This window comes from Diadema antillarum, unplaced genomic scaffold, assembly GCF_040938485.1.
Source record: "Diadema antillarum isolate AM-2024a unplaced genomic scaffold, OU_Dant_1.0 seq00002374_RagTag, whole genome shotgun sequence".
In the NCBI taxonomy this organism is placed as follows: Eukaryota; Metazoa; Echinodermata; class Echinoidea; order Diadematoida; family Diadematidae; genus Diadema; species Diadema antillarum.
The window spans coordinates 4,116-28,927 of NW_027272988.1; the positions used below are offsets into that span (position 1 = coordinate 4,116).

A 24,812-nucleotide genomic window follows, 5' to 3' on the forward strand; every position below is an offset into this window, starting at 1 on the left:
ATTCTCACCTGTACTATTGCTGTATACCTCCATGTCTTCACTGGCACACAGCTCACATACCCATTTACCTGTAGCAAAGAAAAAAAAAAGAAAAAAGAAAGAAGAAGAAGAAGAAGCAGTATAAGAGTTTAATTCCCAGAATACTGTTACACCCAAACATACACAGCCATATTGACATCTGACGACAATAAGACTTAGTGAGAGTGAGAGTGAGAGAAGGATCAGGGGCAGATGGAGGGAGAGAGAGGGAGAAATAGAGATGGGGGGGGGGGGAGGGAGAAAGAACAAAAATGAAACCTGACAGGAGAGCAGATGACAGACAGACAGATAGACAGACATTTATCCTGAACCACAGTTCTTGGGGTGAAGTACGTGTCAAGTTGACAACGATAACACCGAAAAGGCATAAAAATCACGCGACATGTATATCTAGACCTAATGTACATGCGAGAAGTCTTAATTGACAGTTCTCTTGTGCACGTGCTGTATTGGAAACCGTATAAATTTACAACTTCTTAAACCGTGCTCTGTGCTCTCAATTCATGATATAATATGATTATAAGAGAACATGGTAAATGCTTGGCAAATCTGCTTTCGTCCCCGGGTTTTGTCTCACAGGGCGTTTGGCACTATCTTACAGCAGTAACGTGCATTATCATAATCACATCTAAATGCTCTCTTTTATACATTGGAGAACGCCAACGTGTTTGCAAAGTTAAGTACAAAAATCAACACGCCATTTTTTCCCCCACACATTCGGCAGTTGATGTGCACATGAAAGCACTCAAAACATTGAGCATTTGGATGTTCGAACTTGCAAGAAACGTCAGGATTTACTAGTATGTTTCGTTGCTGTTGCGATTACATGGTTGTTTCATCGTAAATTTCGGGCAGCAGCGAAGTTTGTTTATCATTCATACCATGCTAATCATTGTTAGATTAACTAGAAAGCGATCGCCCACGAACTTGCATCTGGTCCTTACGTCGTGAAGAGCTGCTGTGTGGACTGTGAGTGTGTCCCACTCACGTTTAGCACTAATGATTAACGATAGAAATCCATCTTTTCAGGGGCTTACAGTAAGTCATGTGGTGAGGGCCTTGGAGAATGTATTATACATTGATAATGGCATACAATGTGAGAGATTATATTTGGCAGAACACCTCCTCGGCAAACACACATACTTTTTTTGTGTTCCCCATAATACAGGTGGCTGAAATGTAATTTGTATTATTTTTAATCCTATAAAAAATAGGTTTTTCAGTCGTATTACAACATGGAACATGTCATTAAAATAATGCAACAATCTACTGCATCTCATCTAATTCGTTTGGAAAATTAAGTTTTTCCTCAGAAAATCCAATTTTACAAAAATCACTGTTATTGTTCTCTTTTTACTCGTACTTTGTATTAAAACAAAAACAAAAACAAACAAAGTTGCAGAAAGAACTTGAAATTGAAAATGAAATTTATTTTTTTTTTCGCAGTGCCACTCACCGAAGAAATATGAAACCACAAAACAAATAAATATGAAATAAAATAAACGGCAAAACGGCAGCGGGATTTCCCCGTTGGCGCAACAGATACACAATCATTGCCACACACGCAATCAAGAATGTAAAAGTAGACACAACAACTGCATGCATCCTCATTGACTTCGTGCTTGGGCTTCCTTACCGCTGGGTTTCTCTTCGACGGTGGGATTGTGGCATGCCATGTGGTAGCCCTTGTCACACGAGTCGCAGAATAAAAGCGTGTCCTGAAGAAGAATTTGAATATCGATGATTATCAAGACTGAAGTCGTAGAAAGTATACATCTACATAAGATTTAGAATTTGTACGTTAGATAGATAGTGTTAAACGACATGTCAATGTCTGTTTGTTGGGGGGGGGGGGGGGGTTTCTCGCCGTTTATATTTCATATGAATCGCGCATTTCTGCTTTGAATAAACAGTGATATCTCACTTGGTACATAACAAGAAATGTTTTTGAAGTTATGATGAAAAATCACATATTTTCTTATCACTTTCTTTGTCTTTTAGCCATTTTAATCGCAAACATCTCAAATTAACAAGAATGGAAATAACTCATAATAAATAGTAAATTTGAATTTTTGAAGACTTGCGTGAATATCATTGGCACACTAAATGCGAAGCTGCCTCACATCATCTACTTTCTGCTATTGTAATCAGGTGGTAACGACCAAGATTCTTATTTCATTAAACACCTGAAAATCAAAAATATACATATTATGTATAGTAATACAGCCTAGCCAGGATAATTGATTCGATTGTGTGTACGTGTGCGTTTTTTAATGAAAATTGAAGGAAACTGACTGCAACTATAGGTCGTACTATCCGTTTATATCTTTAATGTCAGTGTAGAAAAAAAGACTAAATAATATTTATAATCATGTTAATGTCTGCCTAGATGTAGAGTACATTGTATATATGCTTGCAATTATATCATGTCTATAGCAAAATTGATATTCACTCTTTTTTTTTTTCGACAAAGCACAAAATACATTTCACATGCACTAATTGGTGACAGAGATATTGACAGGGTAACAGAGAACAAACCATTAATCTCTGATATCTTATCAAGTCTGCGCAGTAACAGAATATCTTAAGTGTTTGCATGTTTAACTACTATAATATACTTATGTATTACGGGACCAACTGGCGCTTCTCTTTAAACAAAAGCACTTTGGCGGCTGGATTAACGAATACACAACATTGACTCACCGCATCGCCGGCGTCTTCGCATACGTGACACGTCTTGCAATCGATACACTGCCAGGGCGATAGCCGCGATCGCTCAGCAAGCTGCTTGGAGTATTTCATGCAAGATGGATGAACTGAAAGGGTGAGGAAACGAATCGAATGACGTCACAAAGTGATGGATCAAATGACGTCTAAACAGTCACCTGGGATTTGGGGGCAATAAGCGTGCTGTTGAATATTCAACAGCAGCCTGAAGTTGCCTGCCGCCGTTTCAACTTGCGAAAGCTCCATGAATATATTTACAGGCCACCGTGACTGCAATATTTTTTCTCGTATGTGAAGTGAAGAAACAACGCTGAGAACAGTATTTTGTAAGAACGCGTAATACCAGCGAAAAAAAGGAAAGAGTAACAATTGAACAACCGAGGATATATTGCATCTTCTTTAATGAAATCAAGGAAAGCACTTCACGGATTTACGTTCAGTTTTAACATCTTACGTAACTTGAAAAGGGCTGATCTGATACGATATGTGTGTGTCATTACCTTGTCATAGTCCATGAATATTTTCTCATGCACCATATAAGAACATTATGATAACGTTACACCGAGCCTCTTTGACGCTGTCATGTAGTTTTTGGAATACAACTACAATTTTTCTTCTGAGATGTGGAAGATAACACTGACCCTCGACAGAAAGGGGATTAATCTTACATAATGATTCAGGTTGACGATTTCATCATTTCATGAAAGACAACGAAAACCATTTAACACAATGCATGCATATATATATATATATATATATATATATATATATGCATGCATTGTGTTAAATGGTTTTCGTTGTCTTTCATGAAATGATGAATTCGTCAACCTATATATATATATATATATATATATATATATATGCATGCATTGTGTTAAATGGTTTTCGTTGTCTTTCATGAAATGATGAATTCGTCAACCTATATATATATATATATATATATATATATATATATACAGTATATCTTATATATCCTATGAATGCATATATCGTATATGTGTAAATACAATGCTTGATGACTGATGAAGCTATGTGAATTCACAGATATTCTTCACTTCGTTAATTGCCTTCGACACGGAGACACACAGACAGAACGACCTAATTTAATATAGACACACCTCACTAGCTTACGCTTTCCTCGAAATGTAGATGTAGATGTTATTAGGAAAATAAGGGAGACGTGCCTTTTTGAAAAGATAGGAAAAATAGTGGCTGATATGAAGTGCAAAAAGTTTGCCATATAAACCTTGACCGTTTCCAGAACTGACGTTGACATTTCTTTCCTCCTACTACTATGTACTATGGGGGAAACTCGGTGAAAAAGCGAAAAAAGATAATAAGAAATAAACAAATACAAATGAATGAAATATTGAAATAATTGCGATAACAAGTAACAGTGCCCCTGTTTTCCTATTATGACAATACGGCTTGTTCAAATTCCCTACTCTCGTATCGATGTTCCGTCTTTCCTTTTGTTTTCTGATAAAACATCGTATTGAAATAATGAACAAAATATTTCCATCAATGGACCTTTTTATCAGTGACGGATCGAGGGAGGGGGGGCGCTTCGGGCTCGCGCACCCCCTTTAATTTTGTTTTCCTTTAAAAAAGAATAAATAAACAGGAACAAAGGGGATGGTGCGTGCCCCCTTTAATATTTTGTTCCTTTATATACAATGTATATAAGTATGCATGAAATCGCAATACAATGTATATAAGTATGCATGAAATCGCACGATGACCAATATAAATATTGCTAAAAAAATAATAGAATCTCCCTACCGTGGGAAGGACACCTCCCTTGTCACCCGATTGTGTCAGAAAGTTGCCTCAGCTGATTAAACCCGGAAGTGGTACCAGAAACATAATTATACTTCCTTGCGCCCCCCCCCCCTTACGGAATTCCTGGATCCGCCCTATTAGTTTTTCATTTGTCTGTTTGTTTTTGTAACTGAGATGTGCATATACAGACCTTTCAGAGTGCAATCTTTGCAGACAAGCAGTTCTTCCTTGTTGCCGAACTTATTACAGCTGGCGGGCAGGGTGCAGTAGTCGCATTTTTGGTCCCAAACGGATATTTTCACCACTGGTTCCTGCTCGAAATCGGGACCGTGCGTCTTCTTGATTCGCTGTAAGACATGAAAAAGAGGAAGAGAAACGTGTATAGAATTAACCATTATTCGTTCGACTTGTGAGAGAGAGAGTCACAACCTAACGCACGTAAAAGATCCCACTCCATTCATTCATTCATTCATTCATCCCATCGAGCAGTGTGCATTATACCCCGTGAAGTGTTGCTGTAAACGTCGGTATTTTCGCGTGATTAATTTTTCGCGCTGAGCGGCTCAAAAACATTATTATTCGCGGGTTGTTGAATTCGCGCTGAGCAATAGTGAACTCATTCAAAATGAGTAGAGAAAATTGTGAATATATTCTCGGAGTTTTTAGATTTCGTACTAGCCAGTAGTAGCGCGAATTACACGAAAATTAATGTAACGCGAAAATTTCCAAGTTTACAGCAACAACTGGGCCCCATGGAAGACCAGCTAGTGCAGCTGGACACATTATGGGATATCCAGCCATCTTATAAGATGGAAAGTGAAAATAAAGAAACAAAAACAAAAGCAAACTTGCTATATATAGGGCATGGTGTATGATTAAAGAGAATTAAATCGCACAATGAATCTCATGATAAGAGGAGGATGGGAGTAAAAAAAAAGGCAGCTGTAATGACATTCGTTGTATCTCTCAAAAAAAATGTGTCACGTCATCCATCACTTATTGGAATGACAGCAACCTTGGAATGCTGAAATACTACTACATAATTTCTGTCAGAATTATCATCGCATGCGGTGGACTATGTTACGTTACCAAATAATTCAGTCTAGCTCTTTATTCTCCACATAATATTATTTTCAAAACTGCATAACTTGCGGCAAAAAGATGCAGAAACAAATGAACCAAAAGAAACAACAAGGAAACTTATTAGCACGGAGATAAAAAATGATTATCAGACATATACTCCTACGAGTATTTTCATAGAAATTTGCGACCTACCTTCAGTATTCAGTTGATTTTGTTTTGAATTTGTGGGATCATTTTTTATTTTGCAAGAGTTGTTTCTTGAAATCCGTATAGCATATGGCTTTTAATGTCGAAAGGAAAATGCGGCAAAAATGCGAGCAAGCACGTGCACGTGACAGGAAGATGACACCTTTCCGCTTACATTATATTCATTTTGATTTCATTCGTTCTCATAAAGGAAAATGATGTAGCGGCGAGCTAGTGATTAAGACAGAATGGGGTGCGTGCAATCTCATCTCATTGTGATGGAAGGAGAATTCATTCGGAATACCTTATATAGCGCCTCCTCTCCACCTTCCAAGAAATAAACGATTGCATCAATTAAAACGCACAATACAACGTTAACCCCACGCGCACACACGCATAATGATTAGGCCTACAGCAATTAAGCGAGCCATGTGCACCGTTACGCCCGGGCATGTGTATTATTGATACACAGCAGTCAGATTTTTTTTTTAAAGGACAAGTTCACCTTCATAAACATAAGGATTGAGAGAATGCAACAATATCAGTAGAACACATCAGTGAAAGTTTGAGGAAAATTGGACAATCGATGCAAAAGTTATGAATTTTTAAAATTTTTGTGTTGGAACCGCTGGATGAGGAGACTACTACAGCTTGTGAGTCATATGCGTACAACAGTGTAAAGAAAATGTAAAAGAAAATTCAACATATTTTCACTTTTTTCGCATAATAAAAGAGCTCTTGACTTGCCTCTTTCTAAAGGCAGGGGGAATAATATTACCCATAACATTTGTCGGTAACGAGTCAGGGGAATGTGTACTTTTTTCAAAAGATGGCATTTTGTGAAATTCTCTTTATATTTTCCTTATATTGTTGTACGCATGTGACATCTGAGTTATTCATACACTGCAGTAGTCTTCTCATCCAGCGGTTACTGCACAAAAACTTCAAAAATTCATAACTTTTGAACGGATTGTCTGATTTTCCTCAAACCTTCAATGACGTGTTCTACTAATATTGCTACATTCTCTCAATCCTTATGTTTATGAAGGTGAACTTGTCCTTTAAAGTAGTTTTCTTCACTATGGAAAAGGAGTAAATACGGCCGTTTAATCTTATACGCGGAAATCCATCTTGCTTTATCCAAAATATCCCAATCCCCAATGCCCCATGCCCAATTCTTCGCTATGCTCATAAACAATTCTGGGCAGATCATCCGACACTAACTTCACTGCCGAGTCACACGATTTGCAACGTTAATTCATAGCCAAGTCCAATGAAACTAAAGGTCTCCCTATACCCTTAGAATTTTAGTCCAGGATGAAACTTCCGGGAAAGAGTATATACAGCATAGCAACTACAGCAAGGAGTCACACCTGTACACGAATTTTCCAAATGCAAAATCTCCGAAATGTCTCTTCTAATTTAAAAACGAACACTCTCTGACACAAACTAATGAATTCATCAATGACGGATAGATGGAAGAATGAATTTCTGTTATGGACCCCCTTCCCCCTCCTGAAGCCGTAAATAATACAACAAAAAGTATACGCATATGATGGGACAAACAAAGATCCCCGCTCGTTACTATTACATGTATCAGCAAATTTGGGAGAAATGACCCGAGATATATTTGGAAAAAAAGTAGGTGTATCAATGGCGTTATGTAAGGAGAAATGCGCAGTCATGAGAATCTGAGGTTTGAAAGGAAAGCTCTAATGAGCTTTAGAATAGCTATAGGGTATACGGAAAAGCCTGATGAGGATACGCTTGAGATTAAAGGTCAAGTTCACCTTCATGAAAAAAATTGTGGATTGAATGAATGCAGCAATATTAGTAGAACACATAAGTGAAAGTTTGAGAATTTCACAAAATGTCCTTCTTTTTTTAAATTCAAAGTATATAGGCCTACATATTTTCTCGCACTTGTCACTGACGTATGTTAAGAGTAATTTTTATTCACCCTGCCTTCTGAAAGAGGCAAGTCAAGTGTTCCTTTTATCATGCCAAAAAGTGAAAGTATGATGCATTTTCTTCATATTTATGATCTTCGCATGTGACATCTTAGTCTTCTCATCGAGCGATGGCGGCACTGAAAATTCGAAAACTCGTAACGGATTATCCGATTTTCCTCAAACTTTCGCTAATAATGTGCTCTACCGGTATTGCTGCATTCACTCAATCCACACATGTTTATATCAAGATAAACTAGTCCTTTAAGGCGAACACAAAGACCCAAATTCACGAAGGTGGTTTAAATTTAGACCGTGGATTAAGTCTAAACCATGGACTAATATAAGCGTGAAATAGGCGTACCTTTGACGTGCGCGTATAAACGCGTCCGTTCTATATACATGTACTGGACGTCTGTTGGCGTACGAAATCTGTCAATCGTATAGCCCACGCAGAAAAATTTTGCATAATCCATGGTTTAAATTTAAACCACCTTCATGAATTCAGGTCCAAAGAGGTTAACCAGAAGAGTGGTTACACGTGATCTTCGGACGTGATCTTGCTCGCATTATGCCATCTTATTTATAGCGTCGTGACGAAACAAATTGGCGCCGCGTGTCCATAGAAACGATGCGCACTCCACGAATAAGAAATGAAGAGACACGCGACGAGGACACTGTTTTGCACTTGGATCAATTTATTGACAGACAAACCATCATGACAAAACAAACAAAACCGACAAAAAAGTCAAAGGGACAAAAAAAACAAAAAACCCAACAACATTCTGACGCATTTATCTTTTTTACAATCTGAATGTAGAAATGTTTCCTTCGATCTCTCTCTCCCTCCTTCACTAAATTCTCTTCTTACGTTTTGTCTCTCTACACACAAAAAAAGAATAACCAAAACATTTTTCTTACCTGCATAGTCACCCTATATAAATTATCATCATACCTTGTTTTCAAGGAAACTCCATCGGTATTTACATGATGAAACAATTATTCCTCTGGAGCGTATAACCATGTGGCCCAATCCTTATGCTTAGAAGGATATTATGAATGAATAACAATATAGGCTTCACCGGAACAAGAAATTGCTCCGAGTTGCTGTGAGAAACATCATAAACTCTATACTTCACGATGCATCGCACGGAACACGTTCGAAAATAGTCCGTAATATACAGGCAAATGTGATTTAACCGTTTCATATCTCTCTCTCTCTCTCTCTCTCTCTCTCTGTATCATCTGTCTCTCTCGGTAATACGTTTACAGTCATTCATTAACGTAATTATCATTCAAAGATGTATTGCTTCAATAGATTCCTATATAACTGTGCATTTACTCAATATCTTCCGACTTCGCAAACACAGTTTTGGTCTAACCTTTAAACAAGGTTTAATCTCAATGCACATAATTAGGGCCTGTATTGATGTATTGATTTTGATGTGTGTATTGATTTTGATTGGTGTGAATAGTGGGCAGCATATACTCCAATAACTCAGCATTTTTTTTACGAATTGTGCATTTGTATCCCAGTCCGGCAGTCCTTTTTGTTCTACATCTGTTTGGAAAACGATACTTATTTTGGGTCTTTTTTATGTTGTCTCTTTTACAGTATCCCCTGTGAAGGAAAATGCATCGTTTTTACACAGGACTTCGATGTAAAACTGCTTTTAGATGATCGTTTTTTATCCTGTATAAATATGTTTCAATAAATAATTGAATAAATAATTAAATATCAACCAACGTGTCGTGTGATTAATACTTTTTTGATTTTGGACGATTATATCACAATATATTAGCACTGACATGATTGCTGTTATCAACATCATTAGCAATGTCACTCTGCACACTGGACTAAAATTTCCGCTGAACACTCCCTTGAATCCCAACGGTAATCTCTCACACGTTACGCTCATCAGGACGCAGACAGATTGAGGAAAAAGGTATAATCATACAATGTGTCTGGTAAATAATGACAGATTTATATAAACTATGGCTGGTATAGGCCTAATTATGTACAGCATTACGGCATGTATGCCATTGACAAGCAGCAGTCATGGGTACACGCTATACATGGGATGTTGGTTAGATAGCGCTTTACTTGCAGGCGGTAAGTCATTAAGTATTAAAGACTGCGATTTTAAAAAAGAAAAGAAAAGAAAGAAAACACCGCTGCCACGACTGAACGCTGCTGGTTCTGAGAACACACACACACGCACACACACGTGAAATAAAAAAAAAAATGTTTTGTTGGGGTTTTTTTTTTGCACTACAGTATATTACGCTATATAAGCTCCGCGAACACGTACGCGCTGTTACCCGTTTCCTGTCTCTCGCATTTACGCAGAGGTAATCACTTCATAACCGCGTTACAGCTATGGAAGTCCAGGAAACGCATTCACTTGAAAAGACGGAATTATAATTTTCACACTGTACTCCTCATGCCCATCGTTTGTCATCTTCGTGCATGGGCATAGTCCAACAAAAAGAAAGTCCATAAAAATGATACGAAGCTGAAGAAGTGTCATATCTTATAATGGAAGAGGCGGAATGCATGCCTGTAAAACCCACAGAGGATTTTTTTTCCGGGCGGTCGCGCTATTCCTCATCTGATTAGGCTTTTTTTTTCTTTCTTTTTTTTTTGCATGACGTATTTCCAGAACTCGGCGGTTAGATATTGCTTATTCATTCGACATTGTCATTATGGGTGGTGTTATTCCTAATAACACCATTACTCAGCCCTAATGTTGATTTCTCTTTCTTTTATTTTAAAATTCTTTCTTGCCTAATTCCTTCTCCCGTTATTCTGTTGAGCTCACTCGAAAGCTGGCAGCCCTGTTTGTTTGTTTGCTTGTTTGCTTGGTTTTTTTAAAGGCAGGGTTCATGTGTAAACATTATTACGATAGGAAAAAAGTTCTGTTCTGACTCGAATAACTATACCTGAGCTAACGAGGAAATGAAACTGTTTCTTGTACATGTATTTCCAGCATGTGCCAACGTGAATTTTTGTGGTTAAAGGGAACGTCTACCCACATGGTAAATTCAACGCATATTATAATAATAACAGTCTACCGCAGTGAATCAAGGAAATGACGATCCGGCTGATGACAGTGTTACATATATATATATATATATATTTGAAGGAAAATGGTGAATTAAGCGTATCCGTCTCGTTTGCCATTAAAGCTATTGCATAGCGCTAGACAGACATTACGAATATGACTTATCAAAAATTATAATATATCCACAATCCAAAATTGATCTTTGACATTTGACCTTGAAAGACTTTGCCTGTCTCTGGACCAATTACCAAGAGACTCCATTTTTGTTTTCTTGTTTGTTTGTCTGTTTGTTTCTCAATTTTTTTTTCATTTTTTTTTTATCGCGATGTAGAGATGTGGGGCACGGACCAATGGACAGACGAACCAGCAAACAGGATTCCTCCGGCACCCTTCAGGGCGGAGTCATAAAGGAGTCTTTAATTTCTATTTAAAAAAAAAATGAAATTCACTGTTCGAGGCAGCACGCCAAGGAGCTTGTTCAAAAGTGATTGAAATCACTAAACTGGGACTTAAATGTCAGTCAATGTTGTTGAGGTCATAGGTGAGTCTCAGAGACAAAACATTGCGGTTACATTTGGTTGTCTGAAGGAATTCTTCAATCCGAAAATGAAACCTTATTCAATTTTCGGATCAACAAGCTTTCGGAAAACGACCCTTCGGACTAACGAAACTTCTTCCATTTCGGATTAACGAACCTTTGATGTTAGTTCCTATCATAAACATAGCAAACTCTCTATATAGACTGATTTACGTATATCATGTATTGTATATGTAAAGTTCATTCTGTATATACATGGGCTTTTTGTTACTATAACGTTACTATTGTTTGATCTGTCCTCGTAGGCCCATGTTTCAATTTCGTTCTGTTTATTTTATCTGTCCATACTCAGTTGTACAAATAACAACAAGCGAAATAGATTAACAATCACTTAATTTTATGAAAAAGACAAAAGCAGAGATATCTATAATCTTCCTCATAATGATAGGCCCTAAAGGCATATTATGCAGTTATGTATATATTATTCTGGAAAACTTAATGAAAAGAAATTAAGATCGATGAAATCATCACCTAATGCAAAGCCATAATACGTGAGATATGACCAGCATCACTATGAAATCATCGAAAGTACATGACACTTTAAAATAATCAAGTTTCTTTTCTTGCCGCTAGAACCCTTTTTATCACAGAAAATAGTACGCCTCGTGCCAACACGTCGAATTGACTGTGGATCATAATTCACATGTTCTTCATAAGCATGTGCGATATTGAAGTACAAGTAGCTCTTAGCATAAAGAAATTAAATATAAAAGCTGCCTTCCATTACTACTATAATCAATATTATCAATATTGATAGCACTATACGGCTTTATAATTAAACTCCTACTGAAATATTTCATTTTCATTTAATTTCATTTCATTTTTCACATCCAAACTGATACAAACTGATTACAAAGTAGCAATAATCCTTCGTCCAGCATGTGAAAAAGTGACAATGGTCATAATGACCTTCCCTCGTCGATTACCCGCTAAAGACAAAAAAAGTAACTTGTGGTATATATTTTTGTACTTTTCAGCTTACTTCGTGTGTACACAAAACAATAAAAATTTCCCGCCGCAATTTATTGTTGCCTTGATTGCTTTGCGCTCTCGCCATTTTCGAATTCGATTTTAACACCGCCTTTTGAACTTTGGTTTTACAAGGGAGAAAAAAAACAGTTATGAAAGTTCCAACTACATTATGTTTACAAGTTAGGTCTTGGTCAAAATTGCTTTAGCTTTGTTAAATAGTAATTTGAGCGCAGGAATACACGGGATAGTCCGTTTTATTTCCGGCGTGCCTAATATTGACTTGTCGATTCTGTTTTCAAGGTCACTGAATAGCATTTACTTTCACCCACCTGCAAATTGCGTGATGACTGGTGTGATCAAGGAGAGAGAGAAAATCAGATTTGTGCTAATCATACGTGAAAAAGCTGTTTTGCTTTTTTTTTTTTTCTTGTTTAACGAATCTGGAAAAGTAGCGTCTTTTCCACTTTGTCAATAATGCTTCAAATGTTATAAAAGCACAGGCTGTTATATAGTATGTCCCCCCCCCCCCAATCCCCCCCCCCAAAAAAAAATGCAATCAGAATTTCTGCATTTACAACTTTCAAAAAAGTTACACAAAGAAACTATAACTTGTTATTTACATTCAATTTTTGGTTCAGTGGTCATGGAGAAATGTGGATCTTTGTAAAACATGTCAAGGTTCCGTTTCTTCCAAGTTTAGCACTTAGATGCTCTTTGCATCCATATATGAACGAAAATATTTTGCTCGCAACTGACAGGGCTAATAACAAATGAATTGAAATTCTGTGCATAACATGATATCAATATGTTATGTATATATATATATATATATATATATGCGTAAATACTATTGCTCATGATTATTTTGGTGGGAAAAAAAAGTGAGAGGAAAAAAAAAACAACAGAAAGCCAAAATGAGGAAGAGCTCAATCCGGTCTTCCATGAGTTCATAATTCAATATCTTTCTTTAATATTAGCATTCATCCATTTTCACACTATCCCAAACGGGAAAGGATTTCTGATATATGCTTTACAAAGATCTCCATTTCTCTGTGACAACTGACGCAAATCGGATGTTTGTTTGTTTGTTTTTTCTTATAAGATGTGGGTAATAATTCATAGTTCCATACCCTGAAATTGCATTTTGATTGATTCACTATCTTTAAAGTTGTTGCAGAAAATCCGATCGTGTCTGTGTGTTGTTTTTTGTTGTTGTTGTTGTTGTTTTTTTTTTTTTTTTTTTTTTTTTTGGGGGGGGGGAGCATACGGTATAATACGATGTATATAGTTATTACGAAAGTCCATCGCTCATTCCTTTTCCCCTCATATTTTGGTAATGTTTTACTTTAAAATGAATCGATACAATTAATTGATTGCGCAATAAGTGCAATGTCTCCCAGGATACTACAATAATATATTACTGAATATTTTCGCAAAATTGATATCAGTCATGCGTGTCTTTGCTAACACTTTTTGTTTGTTTGTTTGTTTGTTTTTTTGCCAGTGGCAATGCTCCTTTTCTTCATGTATTCAGGCTTACTAGATACGAACAAAATAAATGAATTAGAAAATAGAGAGAAAGCATAATTGCATAAACCAATATGAATGAAATAATAACTTACGGGTGAATTAAAAAATGAATGGACAACCGAACATAATATATAAACACCCCCATTCACGCACACACACACACACACAAACATACACACATAATTGTAGCTGTGCTTTACCATGTGTGAGGAGAATGCTCTTTCGGTCAATGCAAAATAGTCAACTGCCACCGTGACCCTGTTCGTAGATCAAACATGCGATTTATCTGTGAAGATTCATGTCCGTGACATGTAGGCCTATAGCAGCTGTCAAAAAGAAATAAAAGTGGTCAGGTGACGATGTTTTCGCCATTTGCGTCACAAAGACGCCTACTTGGCAACACGGCTGTACTCAATACTAACCACAGTAACTGCATGGGCGCTCATTTCTTGACCTCGTCACGCCTATCCACGGTCCCACGTAACCGATTCGCAGGATGGAATTATACGCTAACAGAGCTTTACTTGGCACGGTATAGTATCACAATTTCGATGACAGCGCTTTGGAATTGTACGAGCTCTCTTGTAATCACTAAGCAATCGCCAGAGAATTTTCCTTACAGACACGATAGAGCAATTTGTCATGAAAGGCACTATTCACCATTTGCGGATGAAACAAAATCCCAGATGTAGTGCTTTAAAATATAGTTCTAAAATGTGAGTTAAAGATAGAAACAACCAATGTAAAAAAAAAAAATAATAGTTAGTATAATCAATGTTATGTATCGTTAAAAGCACAAAATGTGAACAATGGTTATGATAGCATTGGCTAGAGAATAAAACGTCTACATGCAATCATGGTTTAAGGAGAAGAACAGTGATATCTCCTGATATTTTAGGCTTTATTGCGAATTTTATATGGTATAAATGTTTTGTGATACAACTGACCTACACCCCGGTCTATTCATCAAATGTGATAACTCGAACATTTCATAGATCACGTCCTGCTCCCAATGTTAAACAATGCCTTTAAGATTCAAGAATGCTCGTGAACAAACGTAAACAATGTTAACCGTGTCACACCTTTCCGGGCAAGCCTTGCGTGCGACTATCTTGCGAAGAACAATTTTTACTACCCGGAGATCCCCGCAGATGACCCGCACATGACAGTACCTAGCACGTATCTCACCCGTAGTCGCCCGGAGGTGCGCACGCAAATCTTTTTACCCGCAACCATGTTTAGGCCCTGTCACACCTCTCCGGGCAAGCTACGCGGGCTTGTTGCGTGCGGGGATTTTCCAGCATCAACCCCGGACAATTTCTGAGGGCGGACAAGGATTTGGGCGAGTCAGTGCATGTGTCTTACTTGCTGGACGCGCTCTACTTAAATTCTACTTGCGGGTATACTGTGTGACCTGTGTGCCAGGCGCGTAGGGGCTGACAACTCAGTGAAGGAATTCGTTCTGCGTGGACCTCTGCGGGCAATCCTCGCGACTCACCCGGAAAAAGTTTTGGTCATGCTCGAAACTTGGCTGCGGGTAAATCGGACCTGCGTGCGCACCTCCGGACAACTACGGGCGAGATACGCGCTAGGTACTGTCAGGTGCGGACCTACTGCGGAGAGCTCCGGCTAGCAAATTTGTTTCCCCGCAAGTCAACCCCCAAAACTTCCCCAGATACGGTATGAAAGGCCTTGAGCATGCTCAAAACTTGTTCCGAGTGAGTCGTGGGGGTTCGCTCGCAGAGGTACACGCAGAACACCAGTAGGAGACCCTTACCGGCAGCACATCGCAGGCAACTCCAATGCAGGTACTTCGCAGTACCCGTAAGTCGCTCGTAACAGAAAACGGATCGGTTTCAAAGCTCTCAAGCAGGTCACACGGAATACACGCAAGTAAAAGGTATGTAGCACGCGTCTAGCAAGTAAGATACAAGCGCGAAACTCGCAAACATTCTTGTCCGCCCGCGGAAAATTCTCCTGCTTGCTGGAAAATCCCTGCTCGCAGCAAGCCCGCGTAGCTTGCCCGGAAAGGTGTGACACTTCCTTTAATGGTAACAGCCAAGTGAAGGCTAGTTTAACTTCCCTGCGTTTTTTTTTTTTTTTTTAATTTGTCATAATATTATATAGGGATGTCAAAAATATGCATTCACAATAATTAATGATATGTGCAATGTATGTATTGATATGCATATTTGACGTCTTTCAAAACGAGGAATCAAATCATCCTCTCCTTCACGGGCTTATGACGTCACCTGCGTACAACTTTGTGGTAATTCGTGTAAACGACACTCCCGAAATAACGACGGTGTTTTGTCATTGTACTATGTGTGCACTTAGTCTCATGTGCCGGAACATGAACTTCATCAATAGGAGTTCAGCATAATCTGCATATAAAAGGAATATCTCCTCCAGGACGTGTAATAGCCAGGAGTTAGTTGAATTGTCCATGAGACATGTACTTTGGGTTGATATTCCAAGTGATACGGTGACTGTCTTGATCAATGCTCGTGGTTGCATTCACACGTAGGAAATAGCGGGATAACGATCGAGATCCATATCTTAAGATTTCTTGCAAGAGTTCACGAAGAGAGAAATACCCCGCTCTGGCGCATACAGTGCGCTTCACTGCGTTCGCTTCTCTTTGCTCTTTAACCCTATAAAGCCCAAATTTTCATTTGCCACTCCTTTGCCCTTCATCCAATTTCAACCAAATTTGGTAACTTTTCCTAAAATCTTATTGCGAACATTTTGATATTGGCCGATAATCTACCTATATTTGATATTGCTGGTTGCCATGGCAACCGTAAACTGACAACCATGTCAGTCAGATTTTGCGTCTTTTTCTGTTTCAATTTCAATTAACAATATAAGTGTATATGTGGAAATGGGTGCGGATGAAACAAAATCCCAGATGTAGTGCTTTAAAATATAGTTCTAAAATGTGAGTTAAAGATAGAAACAACCAATGTAAAAAAAAAATAATAGTTAGTATAATCAATGTTATGTATCGTTAAAAGCACAAAATGTGAACAATGGTTATGATAGCATTGGCTAGAGAATAAAACGTCTACATGCAATCATGGTTTAAGGAGAAGAACAGTGATATCTCCTGATATTTTAGGCTTTATTGCGAATTTTATATGGTATAAATGTTTTGTGATACAACTGACCTACACCCCGGTCTATTCATCAAATGTGATAACTCGAACATTTCATAGATCACGTCCTGCTCCCAATGTTAAACAATGCCTTTAAGATTCAAGAATGCTCGTGAACAAACGTAAACAATGTTAACCGTGTCACACCTTTCCGGGCAAGCCTTGCGTGCGACTATCTTGCGAAGAACAATTTTTACTACCCGGAGATCCCCGCAGATGACCCGCACATGACAGTACCTAGCACGTATCTCACCCGTAGTCGCCCGGAGGTGCGCACGCAAATCTTTTTACCCGCAACCATGTTTAGGCCCTGTCACACCTCTCCGGGCAAGCTACGCGGGCTTGTTGCGTGCGGGGATTTTCCAGCATCAACCCCGGACAATTTCTGAGGGCGGACAAGGATTTGGGCGAGTCAGTGCATGTGTCTTACTTGCTGGACGCGCTCTACTTAAATTCTACTTGCGGGTATACTGTGTGACCTGTTTGCCAGGCGCGTAGGGGCTGACAACTCAGTGAAGGAATTCGTTCTGCGTGGACCTCTGCGGGCAATCCTCGCGACTCACCCGGAAAAAGTTTTGGTCATGCTCGAAACTTGGCTGCGGGTAAATCGGACCTGCGTGCGCACCTCCGGACAACTACGGGCGAGATACGCGCTAGGTACTGTCAGGTGCGGACCTACTGCGGAGAGCTCCGGCTAGCAAATTTGTTTCCCCGCAAGTCAACCCCCAAAACTTCCCCAGATACGGTATGAAAGGCCTTGAGCATGCTCAAAACTTGTTCCGAGTGAGTCGTGGGGGTTCGCTCGCAGAGGTACACGCAGAACACCAGTAGGAGACCCTTACCGGCAGCACATCGCAGGCAACTCCAATGCAGGTACTTCGCAGTACCCGTAAGTCGCTCGTAACAGAAAACGGATCGGTTTCAAAGCTCTCAAGCAGGTCACACGGAATACACGCAAGTAAAAGGTATGTAGCACGCGTCTAGCAAGTAAGATACAAGCGCGAAACTCGCAAACATTCTTGTCCGCCCGCGGAAAATTCTCCTGCTTGCTGGAAAATCCCTGCTCGCAGCAAGCCCGCGTAGCTTGCCCGGAAAGGTGTGACACTTCCTTTAATGGTAACAGCCAAGTGAAGGCTAGTTTAACTTCCCTGCGTTTTGTTTTTTTTTTTAAATTTGTCATAATATTATATAGGGATGTCAAAAATATGCATTCACAATAATTAATGATATGTGCAATGTATGTATTGATATACATATTTGACGTCTTTCAAAACGAGGAATCAAATCATCCTCTCCGTCACGGGCTTATGACGTCACCTGCGTACAACTTTGTGGTAATTCGTGTAAACGACACTCCCGAAATAACGACGGTGTTTTGTCATTGTACTATGTGTGCACTTAGTCTCATGTGCCGGAACATGAACTTCATCAATAGGAGTTCAGCATAATCTGCATATAAAAGGAATATCTCCTCCAGGACGTGTAATAGCCAGGAGTTAGTTGAATTGTCCATAAGACATGTACTTTGGGTTGATATTCCAAGTGATACGGTGACTGTCTTGATCAATGCTCGTGGTTGCATTCACACGTAGGAAATAGCGGGATAACGATCGAGATCCATATCTTAAGATTTCTTGCAAGAGTTCACGAAGAGAGAAATACCCCGCTCTGGCGCATACAGTGCGCTTCACTGCGTTCGCTTCTCTTTGCCCTTTAACCCTATAAAGCCCAAATTTTCATTTGCCACTCCTTTGCCCTTCATCCAATTTCAACCAAATTTGGTAACTTTTCCTAAAATCTTATTGCGAACATTTTGATATTGGCCGATAATCTACCTATATTTGATATTGCTGGTTGCCATGGCAACCGTAAACTGACAACCATGTCAGTCAGATTTTGCGTCTTTTTCTGTTTCAATTTCAATTAACAATATAAGTGTATATGTGAAATGGGTGTGTCTTGTGTGAGATTTGCTGAAGAAGCAAAATTTGAAGCAATTATGGCCCTGAAATGTTTTTCTTATTATTTCCTTTGTTTTTTTAAACAAAGGCATCAAACAATAGATATAATAGAGATGATTGAAAAAACCCAGTATTTTCCAAAGATTGCCCTTTTAGTGTCATTTTGATTCTTTCACCGAACTTATGCCTGTAATATTATTTGTTTATCATATTATCAATCTGCAAACTCGAAATTCCAATATTCTGAAAATATGAAATGTGACAAACAACCACAGGTCTCATAATGTATTTCTTTATATTGTTATGAATACCGCCCCCATGTGGTGACCTTGAGAAATTTCAACCATAACAAATAAAGAGATTCGTCTTGTTTATGATTTGTGGCAAATATGAAAAAATGGTCTATAATAAGACATACTTGGAATAATGAAATTACACCGAAAAATCGCGTTTTTAGCATATTTCCTAAGTATTTCTTTATATTTTGGTAAATAGCGCCCTCCATGGGTGACCTTGAGAAAGTTCAAATGTAAGGTCATGTAGAGTTTGAGTTCTACCTTTGTGCCAAATATGACGATGATACATCAAATAATAACAAAGTTGTATAATATGCCTCCCCCCCCCCTTATCACACACTCTTAAAGGGGATGGCTAGTAACTGATCAGTGGGAATCAGTGGGATTGCTGAGGGATGATTGTTCCAATCCTTGTGGGATTCATTTAAGAGTACATTATATATCTATTCTTGTGTGAAAACTATTTGGTTCAGAATGGTCTCAAATTCAAGTAATGTGCAGTTTAATGTTTCCAGGTAAGCGTCCCTGGTCAGTGACGGGGCATTAATCTGCACATTACTTTAATATGAGACCGTTCTGAAGCAAATAATTTTCACACAACAGTAGATATATAATGTACTCTTAAATGAATCCCACAAGGATTGGAACAATCATCCCTCAGCATTCCCACTGATTCCCACTGATCGGTTACTAGCCATCCCCTTTAAATCATCCGAGTCAGAACTGACCCGGAAAGGGTCCGTAATTGGGGTCAGATATGATCCCATTCAGAGTCATGAATTGGGTCATGGTGACCCCATTCCAGGTCTTCATGACCAAATTCCAAGTCATTTTTGACACGGAACGGGGTGTGACCCCAACGGACCCGGTTCCGGGTGAGTTCTGAACCGGATCTTTTTAGAGTGGTAAGACCTATGGGAAGGGTCAAAATAGCTTGGGCTTTATAGGGTTAATCTTGCGGGTCACAGTCGTGTGTTGCGTACGCTGTTGTGATGTGCGCTTTGAATGATGGGATATGACAATATCTAAAGATTATTTGGTCCAGCGTTCACACGGTCACCGCTTGACGTATTGTCGGGATAATTCTGAAATAAGCGCAAGATTTCTTGGGATTTGCATCGCGATGCTGATCGCGATAACTGGTGGGATTTTTGTGTCTATATCATACGTGCAAAAATCTCCAGATTTCGATCACGATGCAAATCTACAGATATACAACCCGCTAATTCGCGTACGTGAATCCTACAATGACAAAGGCGTTTTCTTCACGTCTGCGAATCCCGACTGATTAAATATATCTGAATTCGGTGCAGCATTAAAAACATATGTACAACAGAACCGCATTAAGAGTGTATTATTAATTGCGTACTATCAATGCGCAACGTTTTGTTGCATTGCACGATTCTACGTCCCCGCCGTGCAAATGTTAAACAGGGGCCATGCATGGCTTTTTTTTTTTTGGGGGGGGGGGTGGGTTGCGGGTTAGTGGTAACTTTTTCAACAGACCCCCCCCCCCCCCCCCAAAAAAAAAAAAGGAGTAGAGGAAAAGCGCTGGAGTCCCCCCCCCCCCCCCCCCATAACCCCCAAACTTGCCATAGATCGCGTATTAGACAGCTCCTCGAAGCTTTATAAAATAGAGCCACGCACTGCTCAGTGGCATTGCATGGCCAAAGCCGCTACCCTTGGACTTTGCAGCAGTGGATTACTATACACACTTGTGATGGCACAAATTCGTCAATGTCAACAGTGGCTTCGACCGCAGTGGCGATGGGGGTTTACCGAACGAAATAAATTGCCAGCGATATCAACAAAACTGTGACGTGTTTTCATGAAAGTATCTACTGAACATTACACATGACTTTCGCGAAATGTGCAATGTTACCGCATATATATTCTTATAATATTCAGATATTTTGTCTGCAAAGTTCGCTTTAATAAAACATAAACTGTACGTAGCATTTGGAGAGTTTTGAAGAGCAATAACACTTTGTGCAAATTACTGATTCCTGCCCTTCATCGACGTATAACATCTACCGATTATAAATTTAAGTTCTTGAGTAAAAACCATGATAGAAAAAAAACCAAATCACGGGCATAAACCATTGGGGTGGGGCTCGAATCCAAGACTCCCTGACTGCTGAATATAATAGGCGTGATATCTATACTAGACTAGCTACATAACATCCACCGGTAATAACCCTGACTAACATAATATACGACCATGATAAGGCCTTCAGATACCTTCATATTCATATAAATGTGTACGGTGGGTAGAAACTGACGTAAGAATGTGATTGTTGATTGCTTGCACGTGACATGCTTTCCTTTCGATACGTACAGCCACGCTGTATTGTTCTGTGAATATAGAACCATGATTTTCATGCACAGGGGAATCCCGCAAGTTTAGTGAAGAATAACCGAGGTTGTAATCACACAGTTTCTTTGCTTGGGCAATTTCATTGGGCGATATTGGTATCCCGGACAATGCTGCCTTCCGTTGCATTCGTTCAATTATGTTTGCACTGCGATAAAACTGCACTTGGACCTGTATCTACTTAATATTTACCATGCTCAGATTATGAAATATGGTAGGCCTATACATCCAAGATTATGCGCGATTCACATGTTATATATCTTCTTCACATCGTGCTCGATCTCTATCGGGGAAGTGGAGACCACCTCCCTGGATCTGTGCACTTTACATATCTTTTGAAAACTCAATCAATTTGACCGATAGGCCTATGTTCCTAACAAAGAGACACCGTATACGTGTATTATGTCGACATTTCTGTCTTACACTTCGGCTGCCAAGTACGAGCAAAGCTTATGATTATGCTTGTCAGCTGAAGAAACCCGGAAGTGGAATAAGAAAGATGCACTGGAGTGTTTTTTTTTTTTTTTTTTTGTTGGTGGTTTTTTTTTGTTTGTTTGTTTTGTTTTGTTTTTTGCTTGCTTGCTTGCTTGTTTAGCTGATGAAACCCGGAAGTGCCCCCCACCCACTTTGAAAATGTGGCGCCGGCCATGAGACAGGCACACATACGCATAAACAGTATGTACTATACTATACTGCTGCTACTACTACTAATGATAATAATGATAATAATAATAATAATAATAATAATAATAATAATAATAATAATGATAATTATTATCATTATTATTATCATTATAATTATAATTATTATTATTATTGTTATAATCATCATCATCATCATCATTATAATTACTATTATAACAAAAATAAGAACATTATAGGCCTGATGATATATGTCAATGTTATGTATTATACAATGTATATATTATATATGAATGTGCATGATCTAGCCAACACACCCAAGAGATTCATCGAAATAAGCGTAGCTGTACTCTTGCAACTTGACGCGCATGTTAAATGTGCCTCTATCTTATTGAATAGGCCTATATGCCCCACGTACATCGCTTTCACGGCGCTCGATCTGCAAAAGGCGATAGGTGCAGACGATAGAGATAGGTGATAATAATTATGTTTGACAATTTAACGCGCCGACTGAAGTTCTTGTCACTTTCGAAATTATGTCGCGAGGAAATGTGACGCAGGCGCACTTGTGTGTGAGCAGAAACCCAAACAAACGAAGAGAATGGTCAAGCATACCCAGAAGTATAGTTAAGCGTGCGATAAGTCTTGCGGCCTGATTTCTGAATGTTGACAGTCTTGCGATGTTCGCCAGCATGCATAGCACGCACGGTTCTGATGCTGTCATAAGAACGACTGAAGTTCATGTCGCCACGTGAAGTAGTAGGTCACGGCGCGAACTATAGTTCCCACCAGCACTGCTATTACTATGCGATCGACTATCAGAGCCACATAAGTTAATAACGTAGGCCTACCGATCACTGCGGACGAATCATGGCTCTGACATCAATACTGTTGACCTATCGCCCTTTAGTGAATCGGAAAACTCACATGCCCCCCACCCCCCCCCCCCCCCCGTCACTCCATGTCATTATTACAGTAATCAAAATTACTATTACACTGTGTTATAATCTATCAAACGCGTACGTTATCAATCCCTCGATCCGTCACCTCCATATAAGCACAATTTTTAATGTATGTCACTTCCGAGCTGTGGAGAATACTAGTAACCTTCGTCCGCGCTATTTGCCCCGGTGATTACACACGCAAAGGCAAGAGCGTGACGTAATGCGGGTCGTTCAACTATTGAATTGCATTTTTAAAGTTCATTATTGTCGCAGATAGATGTTACGTGAGTTTATTATGATTGATCAATCTGCATCGGCATCCCTGGATGGCTTGTATAGTTCATTATGACCCAGCTCGCGCGCATTTGTGATATCAGTTTACAAAATGAAAAAAAAAAAACAGAACAAAACAAAGCAAAACAAAACAAAACGAAAAACACACAAACACCACGAACCTTCCGTTTCAAGGGCGGTCGCCCTCGCTTCACTTTCTGCGTGTTCTCGTTTTCATGGCTGTATACAATTTTTGCAAGGACATATCGACCCTCTTTGGCCGTGAAAATCCGTCCTGCACCAATTTCTCTCTTGATAGCCTCCTGCAGATAGCTTTGAGTGAATTTTGTGTCGGGGTCCTCATCAACGAAAAACTTCTCGATCTCCTCCAAAGTCGCTCCACCCTCTTCAGGCGCGCGGTCAGCTTTGCGAGGTTGAGGAAGACTTTGGGCCTGTCCCGAGCGAGTGGACTGATCGTCTTTGGCCGTTAGTTTCTCGATCGCAGCAAGAATAGCTCGCGTGGCATCGCTGGAATTGAGCTGAGATCCACTTAGGCGACTTCTGCACCATTTGGCGGCATTTCTGTAGCTGGTGTTACCTTTGTAATCGACTTTGATGACGGTTTCCGCGTCCACCATTTGATTCAACTCCCGAATCACGTCCATGCTGCGAATGCCATTTTTACGCTCCACCATGTGACAAATTCGCTCCAAGTCGGGTCGAGCTTTGCGCTTTCGCAAAGAGTCAATGGCATCGAGAATCACAGCTTGGCTATTAACTGCAGCCATATCAAATATTAGAATGTTTCAGAACTTGCCTGAAAGGACGTAAATTTGGGCGAAAATGATTATGCGTCTCTGTTTTTTTCTCTGAAAGCGCTTGTGTTCGGCCTAAGATCAGAACACGCACAGCACATGAAGCTGTTGCCTTTACACACGCGTCCGCTCGTCATTGAATATATTACTCAAGCGGCGGCATGCGTGTAGTCAAACTGTAGTTGTATCGCAACGCTAAACATACACCAAAGTAGATCGAAGATTATTAGTGCGCATGCGTTGTCTTCTGTTACTGCACGCTGAACTCCGAACACAGTGTATGCCCCGTTGCCCCAATAGCCTGAACTGTGTGTATGCCAGTAAATTCGTTTAGTTACATCGAGCTATATACTACACGGAACCTAAACGGCTTGACCAGGGTTCACGCAGGCTCTAACTTGACTATTGCGGAATCGAT

The 24,812-nt window shown here is 39.4% G+C and overlaps 1 protein-coding gene across 1 annotated transcript; it reads right to left on the bottom strand.

Annotated features, from left to right (window-relative positions):
* LOC139714667 (histone acetyltransferase KAT6A-like) lies at positions 1-24,437 on the bottom strand (the record flags this gene model as incomplete). Its single annotated transcript, XM_071626346.1, has 5 exons — positions 23,762-24,437; positions 4,739-4,895; positions 2,743-2,855; positions 1,676-1,757; positions 1-68 (listed from the first exon to the last, which is right to left on the bottom strand). Coding segments are annotated over exons 1-5 (1,026 nt in total), but the record flags the coding sequence as incomplete, so codon positions are not given.
* Between the last annotated feature and the right edge of the window lie 375 nt (positions 24,438-24,812).